Here is a 17,400-nt window from a genome sequence, read left to right on the forward strand (position 1 = left end):
CAAGGTACTACCTTAAATTATTCCTCTATCTCTGTCAGATTACCATTAACTTGTCTTAGAGAATACTTAACCCTCATGGTTGTTAATGGCTTACTAGTCATAACACTAAGGTTCTTAGATGTAAGGTTTCTATCACTCTAGTATTAAACAACTTCGAGATAATAAACGTTGTGAAGAAATGTACCCTAACTAAAATCAGGATCCATGCGAGTCTCCATAACTGAGGTAACGATTGCTCTACCACAAGTAAGTCCAAAGTTTTTCTTGTTTAAGAACTTTTTCCTTAAGTATTCAGGGTGTCTATATCTATAACAAATTTTTGAGTTACAGTATCTAGGCTATGTGGTTATTCTTTCCCTACCTCTAACGGACCATAATGCGTATACTCAAGCGGTTCCTACTAAAATTTCCTTTGAATCACTTCATATTCCTCATGTAGTAACGTTGGGACTTCTGTATGATTTACTTCAATATAATCACGCTGGCCTGGCGTCATTATATTGTACTAAATCGCACGTTCATTCCAATATCGCTTCATATGGTCAATGTAACGTGATCACTTCAAGTTCTACTCAGTTTCATATAACGTTGCTTTATCTATGCTATCTCAAAACATAATCTACATAGTTAATCTCACGGTTCCTCGGTGTGGGTGCGTATATCCCGCAGATCATGCATCAATGCCTAAATGTCCCGAAATTTCTTCAAAATGTTCGGGTTCAGGTAGTGTCGTTAGGTTCCTTTCTAGAAATTCCATTGGGGTCTCGTGTCGAGTTGTACGTGTAGCAAGTAGTAATACGATACGTCTTGAGGCAACTCCCAAGTCTTTGGGTATGGCTGAGCATCAGTAAAAGGCACTCTGACCTTGTGAAAGGAGATGTCCTCCCGACTTCTCCACTGCCTAAGAGTGTTAGGGACCTAAGTCCGGAAGTGTCGTTAGATCGTAGAGTAGTGGTGAAGAATGAAAGAGATAAGTGACGGTCATGAAATCGTAAGGGATACGGGTCAACTTACGGGAACTGAACAACCTTCTGTTGTTCATACATTGTACGTGGCTAATTAGGGTGAGCTCGAGGTGCGGTTACTCCGACAAATCCTCCTAGATTGCGTGAAGTAATGTTCCGATTTCTGGAATGGTGGAACGGTAGTAACAGGTGGATTACATTACTAGTACTTAGAGTTAGAAGAGTGGGGAAAAGGGTTCAGAAAACATCTGAATTAGGAAAGATAAGTTCTCAAAGTCGGTATAGCGAAAAGCAGACGGGTAGCAAGCACGTAATCAGGCATAGTAACTACAGCAGCCTAGATCGTCTACAACAGTGCATAGCATGGCAATGAAAACAGTACTAAATAGAAGTAACAAGCGAAAGCAGATAGTAGCATGCAGCAGCGTAAAATAAGCATACAGTAAGTTCGCATGGCAGTAAAGGTAAGTAGTAGCATGCAGTAAGATTATACAGCAGTAGAAATAAGCAGTGGCATGCAGTAGTAGTAAGCAGTAACATGCAGTAGCATGCAGTGGTCCGCAGAAACAAGTAAACTAGCAAGTTATAGATTAGTCCTATTAGTGAATCCTACTTGGTCCGGTCTAGACTCACTAATGCAACCTAATTCCCTACAACCAATGCTCTGATACCAAATGTGACGCCCCGTACAAAACCATCGTGTACGGATCACCAACAACAGGATCATTACAAGGTCAAACACTATATGCTATTTGAAAATCGATTTGCATTCATAGAAGATAATGTTTTACAAAAGATAAATAGGAAACATTAACATGAGTACATGATACTAAGGTCATTACAAAGCTATCGTTTTGAAAATAACATAAGTTGCGAATGCAAAGTAAAGTTCCATGTTTGAGACATTTCTAAGTAATGCAGCAGAAGTCTAACACAGCGGGTCTGTAACAGCAAGTCTAACACCAAGACTAGAACAGCAAGTTTAACACCAAGACTAGAACAGCAAGTTTAACACCAAGACTAGAACGACAAGTTTAACAGCGGAAGCAACATCGTCTAAGCACATGAGAAATACATGTTTAAAAAGTCAACACGAATGTTGGTGAGCTATAGTTTGTTTGTATCAGTAATGTAACGTAGGCCACGAGATTTCTTTGCTGCAAACAGCGTATCAAACAGTATGTTCAAATCAGTATGAATAAGTATATGTATAACCGTGGGCACCCGGTAACTAGACTTAACGTTTATAACCCCCTGAAAGTGCACTTGGCAAGTGCGTATGACTTACGAAGTATTAAACACGCGTTAAATGCTAGCGCGACTAGCCCGAGTGGGGATGTCAAACCCTATGGATCCATATCTAAGATTCGCGTTCACCGGTTCAAAAACCAATGACTAAACGTTACCGTGCTAAAGGGAATGTTTGTGCCGTTATATAACCCACATACATACAAAGTTTAAGTACTCGTGCCTAGTATGTAAAACGTAAAAGTGCATGTATTCTCAGTCCCAAAAATAGTAGAAGTAGTAAAGAGGGATGCTATAACTCACAGTGATAAAAGCGGTAAAGTCGGTAATGAAAGTACGCAAGTAGTAAGTCGGTCTGAAAGGTCGTCAACCTAAATCGAAGGTTACTAGGTCAGTAGGTTGTCTTAATAAGTTCTAATAGTGCATAAAATAAGTTTAAGTGTCATCATCATCATCATCATAAAAGCTAAGTGAGTTTGACAAGAATAGAGATCGAAACAATAGGATGACTTCGTTCAGCTGCTACGACCTATACGTAAATCGAAAAGATGCATGGTCAGTGGCTGTGGCTCCGTATATGAGTCCCCTAACAGCTGACCAATTTTCAGGACCTAACTCATCTTTGTTTGACCGTGGCGGCGGTTTAAGTGCGAGTAGGTCAGAAATTTCAGCACAACGTTAATAGGGTGTAGTGACTCTCGGAGGGCCATAAATCCTAAACCGTAACTCGGATTAAGACGAGGCCTAAACGGAAAATCATCTACTCGAACCGAAATAACTGAAAATCAACTTTACAGTAGCCCAGGTGGTCTGATCAGATACGAAAATCAGTGGACAAGTGCTCCGGTGGGGTTCTTGGTGCTCGATGCTCATCACGGTTCTCATCCTTGATGCTTGTAGCTTCAAGTGTACAACTCGTTGATGGTTTAGCATCACTTTTGACCAAGATTCACCATCAATACACAATATGTTAAGACCAAGTAAGAATACAACTCATTCATGAGTCTTAGATGGATGATGAACCAAGGTTACATCATATCCTTAGTCTTAACACTAATACAAGTCACAATAACAACTAAAGTTACAAACTTTACATCAATTTAACAAGTATGAACACAATCTAAGTCAAAAGAGGTGATGGAACCCTAAGCTAGAGAGCTTGGATCCATTTCACACAAGTTACAAGGTTACAAAGCTAGAAAGCTTGAACCTTTAAGTGTTCTTGAAGATCTTGAAGCATAAAGCTTGGATCTTTAAGATATATGAAGATAACAAACACAAGTTTGAATCTTTTTCACAAAACAATATGATCAAAGCAAAAAGAACTTAGATCTAACAAAAAGATATGAAGATTCAAGCTAGAAAGCTTGCATCTTGATTATTCTTGAAGATCTTGAAGCATAAAGCTTGGATCTTGAAGATGCATGAAGATTACAAACAAAAGTTTGAATTTTTATCATAAAATAGAAAGATTAAAGTATAAAAGAAGTAGATCTACAAAAGTTATGAAGATTCAAGCTAAAAGCTTGAATCTTCCATGTTCTTGAAAGATTCATGCTTGAATCAACAAGATATAAGTAAGATCAAAGCTAAAAGGAACTTTGATCTCCATAAAATGATGATGATGATCATGAATTTGAAAAGGAAAAGAAGAAGGAAAAGAAGACTTACAAGTAATGCTAGAAAGGAAAGAAAGAGAGAAAGAACAAGTGTGTGAAAAACCAAAATGATCAAGTGTGGAAATGAGAGGCTAAAGGCTAGTATTTATAAGCAAAGAGTGATCACATGGATTGATGACATGGCAAGATCTAGGGTGGTGGTGGTGGACGGTTTATGGAGGGGGAGGGGAAGGACAAAAAGTTTACTTTTTGACTAATGGTGTCTAAAGTGTGTCCTTTTGCTAGAATCTTATGTAACAAAGTTAATTATCCTTATCCATAATGCTAGCATGACTCACTAATTATTTATTTATTTATTATTATGGGCCACTAGTAAATATATTTGGGCTAATTAATTGGGTCACTAGCTAGAGTAGGGTGGGCTTGAGCTCAACAAGGTAAAAAGTCCAAAAAGGCTAACTATTGGGCTTTAACAATTAAATAAATAAAATTAAGCATCCAAAGTCCCAAGTAATTATTATTATAAAATAATAATTAATATTTCGCTGTCCAAAAGTTCCGGTTCCGACAAAAGTCAAACGTACGCGCAGTCCGCGTTTTAATCGTAACGGCAAGTAACGCTAACGGTTATAAAGCATCCAATGGACAAGTTAAGCATTCTAATCATACTAAGGCACGTTTTAAAGTATATATGAATATAAAACACATGTGTCAAGGTTCCAGAGTAATAAAGTAACGCAGTACGCACAAATACGCAGTTTCACAAAAATACAAGGCACAAAAGCAAGTCGAAAAAGCCGGGTCGTTACATTGTATACACGAGGTCGTGGATTGATTCGAGATAATATATATTGCTTTATTTTTTATACATCTAACTGTGGACAACTAGTTGTAGGTTACTAACGAGGACAACTGACTTAATAAACTTAAAACATTAAAACGTATTAATAATGTTGTAAATATATTTTGAACATACTTTGATATATATGTACATATTTGATATAGGTTCGTGAATCGACCACTGGCCAAGTCTTACTTCCCGACGAAGTAAAAATCTGTGAAAGTGAGTTATAGTCTCACTTTTAAAATCTAATATTTTTGGGATGAGAATACATGCAGCTTTATAAATGTTTTACAAAATAGACACAAGTACATGAAACTACTTTCTATGGTTGAACGATCGAAGCCAAATATGCCCCTTTTACTTGGTAACCTAAGAATTTGTAAACCAGTCTACTAATTGACGCGAATCCTAAAGATAGATCTATTGGGCCCAACAAACCTCATCCGTTGTAGCGGATGCTTTAGTACTTCGAGTTTTTATATCATGTCCGATGGATGTCCCGGAATGATGGGGATATTCTTATATGCATCTTGTTAATGTCGGTTACCAGGTGTTCAAGCCATATGAATGATTTTTATCTCTATGTATGGGATGTATATTGAAATATGAAATCTTGTGGTCTATTATTACGATTTGATAAATATATAGGTTAAACCTATAACTCACCAACATTTTTGTTGACGTTTAAAGCATGTTTATTCTCAGGTGATTATTAAGAGCTTCCGCTGTTGCATGCTAATATATGGACAAGATATGGAGTCAGCATGCTTGTATAATATTGTTTAAAACTGCATTCGAAATTTACTTTGTTGTAACATATTAATATTGTAAACCAATATGTATTGGTAGTGTGTAAGTGTGATATTTTAGATTATCATTTCTGATAATCTAGGTGGTGTCCTTTTAACCTTGTCGATAAAATAAAGGTTATGGTTTGTTTTAAAAACGAATGCAGTCTTTGAAAAACGTCTCATATAGAGGTCAAAACCTCTCAACGAAATCAATTAATATGGAACGTTTATAATCAATATGAACGGGACATTTCATAATAATCAGGGGAAAATATTCATATCAATTGGCGGCAATTATCACGTCCGCATAATTCAATGGTGGCAATTATCACGTCCACATAATTCAATGGTGGCCATTATCACGTCCACATAATTCATTCGAGGAATGTTTTGCTTGTGTCTATCTCGTCAAACATTTATAAAAGCATTTCATGTATTCGCAGTTCAAATACATTTCAAAAGCAGTTAATAAAGCAGTTGTAAAAACGGCGCATGTATTCTCAGTCCCAAAAATGTAAAGAGTTAAAGGGAATCAAATGAACTCACCTAATGTATTTTGTAGTAAAAATACATATGACTATATTGAACAATGCAGGGTTGGCCTCGGATTCACGAACCTATATCATTTGTTTATATATATTAAAATACCTAATCGTAATCAAACAAATTTATATATATTTAGTTATGTATTAAGATTAATATTTATATATAATTTTATTAATACTTATAATGTATTATAATGTTTATTTGATATATAATTTAATTAACGTTATATTAATGTAAATAATATTAATGTAAATAATATTATATTAGTTAAAACATAATATTATGTAATATTAGTTTACTCATGTAATACATATATTTTTATATAAATATTCTTCTGTTTGTAACAATTAATAGTTGTAATAATACTAGATAAGTATCATAATAATAATAATGATAGTAATGATGGTAATAATAATAATAATAAAAATGTTAATTTTAAAAATGATAATTTTAATAAAGATAATAACTTTAATAATAATAATAATTTTACTAACAATGATGTTTTTAGTAATAAAGATAAAATGATAGTTTTACTAATAATGATTCTTCCAATACTACTATAGTTGTAAAAATAATAACTTTTTATAATAATAACATAATAATAATGATAATCTTATTAATAATAGTAATGATATTATTAATAGTAATACTTATGTTAATCATAGTAATTAATGATAATAATAACTTTAAATATGATAATAATACTAATGTTAATGATAATAATAATGTTATTCTTAAAATCATATTAATACTAATATTAGTAATAATACTAATACTAATAATAATAATAATAACTATGATAATAATAATACTTATAATACTTATATAAATGATAATAATGTAAACTATATTAATAATAATAATAATAATAATAAATCATTATATAAATAAACATAAACATAATAATAATAATAATAATAATAATAATAATAATTTTAATAATAATAATAATAATAATAATAATAATAATAATAATAATAATAATAATAATAATAATAATAATAATAATAATAATAATAATAATAATGATATTACTACTTCCAAGTAACAAGCCTTAAAAAAAATAAATGCCATTGCCCAAACTCGAACCCACGACCTCTCGATAACCCGATATCTCCCCTAACCACTCCTTCGTCTTTGCTTATCTACTTAAACCCCGAATTGTATTCATATAACCCATTACAAATGTTATCCAGTTTCGTTGGTGAGTTAAACCCAGTACGCAACATGGGCTGCCCAAAAGAAGCCCAATAATCCAACAGAAAATACGGCCCACGATGCCAATCCTTTGAAGTCCATTAATAAAATAAATATAGATCCAGTATATAAAGGAAACTGTGTGCGTGAAATCTGGTTTAGCCAGACTCAACGTCAACTAAAAAAAATAGCAGCCGCCACAAAGTATCGGTTATCTTCTCTTTGTCTCATCATCCATCTTCGTTAATCACCATCATGATCCTCTACATCGTCATATACATACCATCATCATCTATTCATCGTCTTCACTGTAAAGTCATCACCGTTACTTATATCATCATCATAAATCGATTGTCATCGTCCTCCTTTATCATACATCATATATCATCACTCATCACTTCATTCGTGACTTAATCAGAAAACGTAAACAGGAACAGTAACAAACGGCAGTTTTAAACCTTCGATTTTTGGTGTTCAGTTTTGATGTTTGCTCAACAAAAATATAATGAAAAACAATAATAACAGTCGACTCACTCAAGTGGGTTTTTGATGAATTGCTTGGAACCGTAACTAGGATGCAGCCGCCCTCGTAAAATCTGCATTAGTTGTGTTGGTGTGGTGTTCGATTAAGGGTGGTTTGATGGTGATCGATTGTATGGTTGTTGAGGGTAGTTCACGAAGAGAGAGGAAAAGAGAGGAGAGAGAGATAGAGAGAATGACGGTTTAACCATGGGTTGATGTTTGATAAACTCAACGGTTGAAATGGTTTGGAGTAGATGGAGTGGTTATGGTGATGGCGGTTCATGATGGTGATTGCACAACAGTTAGTTTGGTGATAGTAGTGGCTCGACAGAAGATAGAAGAATGGAGAATGGTTGGTGGAGATGGGTGAAGAAGAAAGGTTGTTCTCAAAGTTGTAGTAGTTAAGTGGGTGTTTATGATTTAAGGTGATAGTTTGAGCTATAGCCGAAACAGAAACATAACAAGATATGGTTCATGGTCGGTTGGTTGGAGTGTCGTTTAACGGAGGTGGTGGAAGGCCATGAAGGTGGCGGTGGTGAAGGTGGAGGATGGTGCGTGTGTTGTTCACAACGGAAGACATCAAGATGAATTAGATGGGATTGTGTTTGATTCCTCTATTCTATGTATTAAGTATGTGTTGTATATATAAATATATATAACACAGATAGTTGATGATAGGAGACAAAATAAAAGAAACTTTAAATTATTAATAATAATATAATTACATTATTTAATATTCATTTGCAATTGAAAACGTGATCCTACAGTACATCAACCTGAATTTTTAGATTTTTCTTACCGATAGTTTTCACGGACTGTGTATCGTGCAAAATTAGTGGCGGGTAAAAGTGTTCAGAAAAATCCCATATTTTTAAATTAACTATATTTATTTATTTTGGTCATTATGGTATAAAATTCGATCATTAACCATTAAATAAAAATTATATTAATTATTCACTCCCAACCCCAACAAAAATAAAAAAAAAATTAAAATTCAATAAATAGTTCCTAAATACTTCTATAATAAGTCTATAATTTGTAAAACTCATTTTCGGCTAACCGTTTATTTTAAAATCACATAAGTTTGAATTTGACTTGCTTAATATTAATCGGATGGCATTTGAATGTTACCGTCGTTTACTAAATAGATTCGAAATCACAAAATATACATTTAATATGCCTTATTTATATATATAGATACGTTTTAAATAATAATTTTCATAATATCATATTTTTATTTATTTTTACATAATTACATTTAATAACAACAACATATAATACTTCAATTTATATTTCCAACTATTATATATATATATATATATATATATATATATATATATATATATATATATATATATATATATATATATATATATATATATATATATATATATATATATATATATATATATATATATATATATATATATATAGACACACACACACACATATCTATTTACAAATAGTTGTTCGTGAATCGTCGGAAATGGTCGAAGATCAATTGAACATATGAAACAGTTCTAAATTTTTGAGATTCAACATTGTAGACTTTGCTTATCGTATCGAATTCATAATAAGATTAGGTTTAAATTTGTTTGAAAATTTCCGGGTCGTCACAAAAGTGATGTTATTTTTATTATTGTATCGTTCGAATAAAAATGTTATTTTTATAATTGTATTGTTCGAATATTGTTATTTATATTATCTATTGTGTTAAGCATTATAACTTTTATTTATAGAGATTATATTATTGTTGTCAAACGTTAAAAAAAATCGAACCGGTAAAAATATTATTGGCAAAATCGAATCCTAGTCCAAAAAATCCGATCAAGATCCGAAAAAGAACCGGTTCCGGAAAAAAAATCCGAAAAAAATCCGACGCCAAGAACCGGAACCGGATCTGAAAAATCCGGACAAAAAAATCCGGTTTTTTTTTTGTCTGAATCCGGTTTTTTATCCGGTTTGTGCATCTATACCTGGGAGCAAGAGACACCTTGCTCTTTGCGAGGGCAAATGGGCAAAAAAATTTTATTAATTTTTTTTTTCTTGGGCTCTCACGCAAAAAAAGTAAAAAAAATATGAGCTTTTTGGTGATAATCCCTTTTTTTTTTTTTTTTTTTTTTTGCTCTTCATGTTTTTTTTTTTTTTTTTTTTGTTTTAACATAAATTTTTCTTGTGGAATATTTTTGGTAATTAACAAACAAATGTTTTTAAAAATTTAAGTTTGCCATTTAAGGTGCTATGAGAATAAAGATTAGCGAAAATGAAAGATATCTAGTTAAAAAACAAATAAAACTGAATGTAAGAGTTTTTTTTTAAAAGATGCTTGGATTTCTTAAAATCATGTAAGAAAATTATGTTACACTTATTCATTTTTTGTTTGTTACCATCTTCAATTTTCAAATTCAAATTAGTTAGTGATTTATACAACAAACAAAAGGTTAGTATTTTTTTTATTATACACAACGAAAAAACTTTGATATAATTATCCCAACTTAATATCAATAGTTAAAACATCACAAAGAACCCTTTAAATCAACAAAACTTGTAACCCGATAAAAAAAAATCCAAATTCATATAAATACATTATAAAATGTTTTTATAACAATTCAACATTTTTGTCACAACAAATTCACTTACTCGTTTACTTGTTGGCCTTATAGACTTCTACATACACTTTTGTACGGCTAAAAAGAATCCAATCTGGCCTCTAAGAAACATTAACCAAAACTGACGATCGGTACAACACAGTTATTGTCTAGCGTAACGATCCACAATTGCCTTGGCTCCCTCTGGTGCAAAAAACCGAGCCTGTAAATACAATCACTCATGTCATAGATTGTTTACAGAAACAATGTTCTAATTAAACTTCCCTGCTTGTTATACTGTGTTTGGAAGTTATTCAAACACTAATACTCACTTGTATAAACATCCTTTCTGCATCTCCAATTTTTCCATTTGCTTTTAGAATAATTCCCTGGCAGAGATGCAAGCTTTCTTATATGAGAAAAATAAAAGAAAACTGGAAATGAAGAAACTTGAAATGATGAGAATAATCAACTATGAGGTGCTCCCCAATTATTGCAGTAATTTTTCTTTTTCATGAAAAAAAAAAAAAAGAAAAGAAAAGAAAAGGCGGTGGGAGAATGTTGTTACCTTAGCTAAATAACCCCGAAAATCGTTTGGGTTGTTAGAGATGAGTTGATCATACACAGAAACAGCATCACCAACATGACCCCAATCTGAGTATGCTTTTCCAAGAAGTAATTCAACCTAAAAAATATGATACACATTTATATATTATATTGCTGATAATAAATATATATTGCACATTTATATATGATGAGATTGAGACTGTCATTAATATCAATATAAGCAAAGGGAGCAACTCACTTGGATAGGGTCCAATTGAGATTCCGTATCTGAGTTATCTCGATTTTCCTTTTCTTTTTCCAAACGGTCACGAGATGCCAGAAGGACTTTAACAGCCTGAGTAACCAGTAAAAATACAAAAAAAAGGTTATTCCCATTTCCATTTTCATTTTCATTTCCTTTTATTGGTTCGTTTTCAAGCGAACGTACCTCGTCAGGTTTCTTAGCAGCAAGCAACGCATTTGTGAGACCACGAAGCACTTCAAAATTCATCTTTTGAGATATCTATAAAGCGAATGACAAGAACTGTTGACAGTATTATGAACCTTGCTTTCAATACAAATATGTATGTAACTTGCAAGATATAACACGCAAACATACTTATGCAACATCACTTGTGGTTTCTTAAGCTCGTCAAAATGTTACTAGTAAATATCAGTCAAACCCTTACATGCTTTACGAAATAATTTTGTATGCATACGGACCTTTGCAGAAGTCCTATAGGCAGCAGCACTACCTTCATAGTCCTTCATTTCATACTTCACTCCTCCAAGCACACGAAAAGGCTCAGGGTCACTAGGCTTTATCTGATAACGAATTGTAAATTCACATATGATTATGCGTACATAAATGTTGTGGAGATAAGAATCAATTGAGTACTTGACTAAACAGACAGACCTTAGTTAAATCTTCAAGCGTGGATGCCGCTCGAGTATACTCTCCCAACTCAGTTAAGGTTACAGCTAATCCCTGCAAACTACTTGGTTATTACTTTAAAGTTGTCTAATGTGACACGTACCTAAGTTACATAGGGAACATCACTTGATCAGCATTTTTGAAAGAAAAAAAACATCTTATAATATGCTATTTAAGTAATTATCCCTTTACTAAATCTACGTTGCCACAACTAGAGATATCACCAGGGGCAGGGGCGGTGTAGGCACTCGCCCCCTCTTTAATACAGATATGGGGTATGTTGATACATACACATTACACAAACAAATACATCCATGCACACATTACCGAAATTTAGTAACCATATAGGGCCAGCGAGGTACGGGTGGTATTAATAAACAAACAACAGAACCAGATTCCTATAAATGATAAAGAGAAAAATTATAAGAATGAAACCACTGTACTATTGACTCACTTCACGAGCTACGACATCATCTGGGGAAATTCTAAGGGTGGCCTCATATTCCTGTAGTTGTTTCTGCAACATATGAGAAACTATATGTTCAGAACACACAATCTCCTATTAAACGGAGCAACATTTGATTGTACATAATTAATTTAATCTAAAATGAAGCGTTCATTAAGCAGTTATTTTTCTTTCAAAATCAGATCATTATGCAGTTTACCTGGAGTTTTTCTCTCTCTTCTGGTGACAACGCATTCTGTACTATGCTAGCATCATTAGTCGAGTTGACACTGGAAATCATAAATGTATATAAGGATATGGATCATGTACTTATATATATACAAAAGCTAATGGAAATTGGGTATGTGATGAGCCATTTTACTTAAAATGGAGAATATACCATACCTTCCAGAAGGAAGGAAATCTCCAAGAGCAAATACCAACCCGAAAACAACAACTGCAACTCCTACTCCAATCTACGCCAATTCATTTATAAAATTTAACCACTGAATATGAAAAACAGAACTCTACTCAAGGTATAATAGATATATTAGTAATATAGAAGACGACACCTTAGTACCAAGTCCTATTTTGCTAGGCTCTGATACAACTGGAGCATCATAGTCAATCGCCCCATACGTAATTTTCTCTTCAGTTTTTTTCTGGTTCAACGCAGACCTAAATAGTAACAAATGAAAACACAAAAGTGATATGGAGTTCAACAGTTCAGCATATAGTCAATTTAATTGTGTTTTCCCCTACCAGAATTATTCCCTAATTCGAAACCATTTTATATTTTATATTTTGACCAGTATATTTTTATGTGCACTCTTCATTAATAGTAGATGATGTACAATTGAATAATTTGTTTGTTACGTTACACAAGAATGTGTGCGAGCCGCTTTCAATAAAATTCTAACTGAACATTACGAAAGTGTACTGATTCCAGAGATATTCTGTCAAAGACATGCTCCTAAATAGTGGATAGAAGCGTTCTTATAAAATTGAAATGAAGCATACATAGCAACCATGGTTGAGTTAAGTTGAATGTAACAGTACCTTTTGACTGCCTGAAGCCTTTCCTCAAACTGAATATCGGACGGAAAACTTTTAGATGTTCCATCCACTCTTGAATTAGTTGCAGGTGCCTCTGAAGTTTAAAATAATTAAATGTAACAGTTGTAGATATATTTTTATCATAATCATGATATGTCACTTTATTTAGTATGCGGCTGATTTGCATAAGAGGTATAATGGCCTGATTCTTAAAAAAACCTTCGATCTGATTACATTTGTTCTTCCCTTTTTAATGAAATATTCCATTTTATTGCGATTATCTTCTTCACTTTAAGATATTTTTCTTTCTGGAAGATATTTTTCGTACATAATTTTAATTTACTGTTGATTGTGGAAGTGTTAACACATTTAAGTGAGGCCCAATCGATGTTAACAATAACCCTAGAAATAGAATCAATTAACTTACGACTAGGTATAGTGTAGTGACCCGAACTTTTCCATGTTTATATATATTAATTGAGATTGATGTTTACATGATTAAATGTTTCCAACATGTTAAGCAATCAAACTTGTTAAGACTTGATTAATTGAAATAGGTTTCATATAGACAATTGACCACCCAAGTTGACCGGTGATTCACGAACGTTAAAACTTGTAAAAAACTATATGATGACATATATATGGTTATATATATAGTTAACATGATATTATGATAAGTAAACATATCATTAATTATATTAACAATGAACTACATATGTAAAAACAAGACTACTAACTTAATGATTTTGAAACGAGACATATATGTAACATTTATCGTTGTAACGACATTTAATGTATATATATCATATTAAGAGATATTCGTACATCATAATATCATGATAATATAATAATTTAAAATCTCTTTTGTTATTATAAACATTGGGTTAACAACATTTAACAAGATCGTTAACCTAAAGGTTTCAAAACAACACTTACATGTAACGACTAACGATGACTTAACGACTCAGTTAAAATGTATATACATGTAGTGTTTTAATATGTATTTATACACTTTTGAAAGACTTCAATACGCTTATCAAAATACTTCTACTTAACAAAAATGCTTACAATTACATTCTCGTTCAGTTTCATCAACAATTCTACTCGTATGCACCCGTATTCGTACTCGTACAATACACAGCTTTTAGATGTATGTACTATTGGTATATACACTCCAATGATCAGCTCTTAGCAGCCCATGTGAGCCACCTAACACATGTGGGAACCATCATTTGGCAACTAGCATGAAATATCTCATAAGATTACAAAAATATGAGTAATCATTCATGACTTATTTACATGAAAACAAAATTACATATCCTTTATATCTAATCCATACACCAACGACCAAAAACACCTACAAACACTTTTATTCTTCAATTTTCTTCATCTAATTGAACTCTCTCAAGTTCTATCTTCAAGTTCTAAGTGTTCTTCATAAATTCCAAAAGTTCTAGTTTCATAAAATCAAGAATACTTTCAAGTTTGCTAGCTCACTTCCAATCTTGTAAGGTGATCATCCAACCTCAAGAAATCTTTGTTTCTTACAGTAGGTTATCATTCTAATACAAGGTAATAATCATATTCAAACTTTGGTTCAATTTCTATAACTATAACAATCTTATTTCAAGTGATGATCTTACTTGAACTTGTTTTCGTGTCATGATTTTGCTTCAAGAACTTTGAGCCATCCAAGGATCCATTGAAGCTAGATCCATTTTTCTCTTTTCCAGTAGGTTCATCCAAGGAACTTAAGGTAGTAATGATGTTCATAACATCATTCGATTCATACATATAAAGCTATCTTATTCGAAGGTTTAAACTTGTAATCACTAGAACATAGTTTAGTTAATTCTAAACTTGTTCGCAAACAAAAGTTAATCCTTCTAACTTGACTTTTAAAATCAACTAAACACATGTTCTATATCTATATGATATGCTAACTTAATGATTTAAAACCTGGAAACACGAAAAACACCGTAAAACCGGATTTACGCCGTCGTAGTAACACCGCGGGCTGTTTTGGGTTAGTTAATTAAAAACTATGATAAACTTTGATTTAAAAGTTGTTATTCTGAGAAAATGATTTTTATTATGAACATGAAACTATATCCAAAAATTATTGTTAAACTCAAAGTGGAAGTATGTTTTCTAAAATGGTCATCTAGACGTCGTTCTTTCGACTGAAATGACTACCTTTACAAAAACGACTTGTAACTTATTTTTCCGACTAGAAACCTATACTTTTTTTTGTTTAGATTCATAAAATAGAGTTCAATATGAAACCATAGCAATTTGATTCACTCAAAACGGATTTAAAATGAAGAAGTTATGGGTAAAACAAGATTGGATAATTTTTCTCATTTTAGCTACGTGAAAATTGGTAACAAATCTATTCCAACCATAACTTAATCAACTTGTATTATATATTATGTAATCTTGAGATACCATAGACACGTATACAATGTTTCGACCTATCATGTCGACACATCTATATATATTTCGGAACAACCATAGACACTCTATATGTGAATGTTGGAGTTAGCTATACAGGGTTGAGGTTGATTCCAAAATATATATAGTTTGAGTTGTGATCAATACTGAGATACGTATACACTGGGTCGTGGATTGATTCAAGATAATATTTATCGATTTATTTCTGTACATCTAACTGTGGACAACTAGTTGTAGGTTACTAACGAGGACAGCTGACTTAATAAACTTAAAACATCAAAATATATTAAAAGTGTTGTAAATATATTTTGAACATACTTTGATATATATGTATATATTGTTATAGGTTCGTGAATCAACCAGTGGCCAAGTCTTACTTCCCGACGAAGTAAAAATCTGTGAAGGTGAGTTATAGTCCCACTTTTAAAATCTAATATTTTTGGGATGAGAATACATGCAGGTTTTATAAATGATTTACAAAATAGACACAAGTACGTGAAACTACATTCTATGGTTGAATTATCGAAATCGAATATGCCCCTTTTTATTAAGTCTGGTAATTTAAGAATTAGGGAACAGACACCCTAATTGACGCGAATCCTAAAGATAGATCTATTGGGCCTAACAAACCCCATCCAAAGTACCGGATGCTTTAGTACTTCGAAATTTATATCATATCCGAAGGGTGTCCCGGAATGATGGGGATATTCTTATATATGCATCTTGTTATTGTCGGTTACCAGGTGTTCACCATATGAATGATTTTTATCTCTATGTATGGGATGTGTATTGAAATATGAAATCTTGTGGTCTATTGTTACGATTTGATATATATAGGTTAAACCTATAACTCACCAACATTTTTGTTGACGTTTTAAGCATGTTTATTCTCAGGTGATTATTAAGAGCTTCCGCTGTCGCATACTTAAATAAGGACAAGATTTGGAGTCCATGCTTGTATGATATTGTGTAAAAACTGCATTCAAGAAACTTATTTTGTTGTAACATATTTGTATTGTAAACCATTATGTAATGGTCGTGTGTAAACAGGATATTTTAGATTATCATTATTTGATAATCTACGTAAAGCTTTTTAAACCTTTATTGATGAAATAAAGGTTATGGTTTGTTTAAAAATGAATGCAGTCTTTGAAAAACGTCTCATATAGAGGTCAAAACCTCGCAACGAAATCAATTAATATGGAACGTTTTTAATCAATAAGAACGGGACATTTCAGTTGGTATCCGAGCGATGGTCTTAGAGAACCAGAATTTTGCATTAGTGTGTCTTATCTAGTTTGTTAGGATGCATTAGTGAGTCTGGACTTCGACCGTGTTTACTTGAAAAATGATTGCTTAACAAATTTTGTTGGAAACTATATATTTTTAACATGTGAATATTATGTGATATATTAATCTCTTAACGCGTTTGATATTATGTGATAGATGTCTACCTCTAGAACAAGTCCCATTGACTCACCTAATAATAATGAAGAGTCAAATGTAAATTGGAATGATTCGTGGACTGATTCACAAGTTCTCGAAGAGGAACCGGAAGAAGAGTCGGAACCAGAAGAAGAATCGGAATCGGAAGAAGAATCGGAACCGGATGAAGAAATAGAACCGGTGGGGGAAATAATAAAAC

The 17,400-nt window shown here is 32.5% G+C and overlaps 1 protein-coding gene across 1 annotated transcript; it reads right to left on the reverse strand.

Annotated features, from left to right (window-relative positions):
• Positions 1–10,349: 10,349 nt before the first annotated feature.
• LOC139842971 (uncharacterized) lies at positions 10,350–13,765 on the reverse strand (the record flags this gene model as incomplete). The annotated part of the gene is made up of 13 exons (XM_071833066.1): positions 10,350–10,543; positions 10,653–10,709; positions 10,889–11,005; positions 11,126–11,221; positions 11,315–11,389; positions 11,590–11,691; positions 11,783–11,854; positions 12,255–12,317; positions 12,466–12,535; positions 12,651–12,721; positions 12,818–12,923; positions 13,305–13,395; positions 13,729–13,765. Coding segments are annotated over 13 exons (1,017 nt in total), but the record flags the coding sequence as incomplete, so codon positions are not given.
• Positions 13,766–17,400: the final 3,635 nt, after the last annotated feature.

The sequence above is a fragment of the Rutidosis leptorrhynchoides genome, chromosome 4 (assembly GCF_046630445.1).
Source record: "Rutidosis leptorrhynchoides isolate AG116_Rl617_1_P2 chromosome 4, CSIRO_AGI_Rlap_v1, whole genome shotgun sequence".
NCBI classification, from domain to species: Eukaryota; Viridiplantae; Streptophyta; class Magnoliopsida; order Asterales; family Asteraceae; genus Rutidosis; species Rutidosis leptorrhynchoides.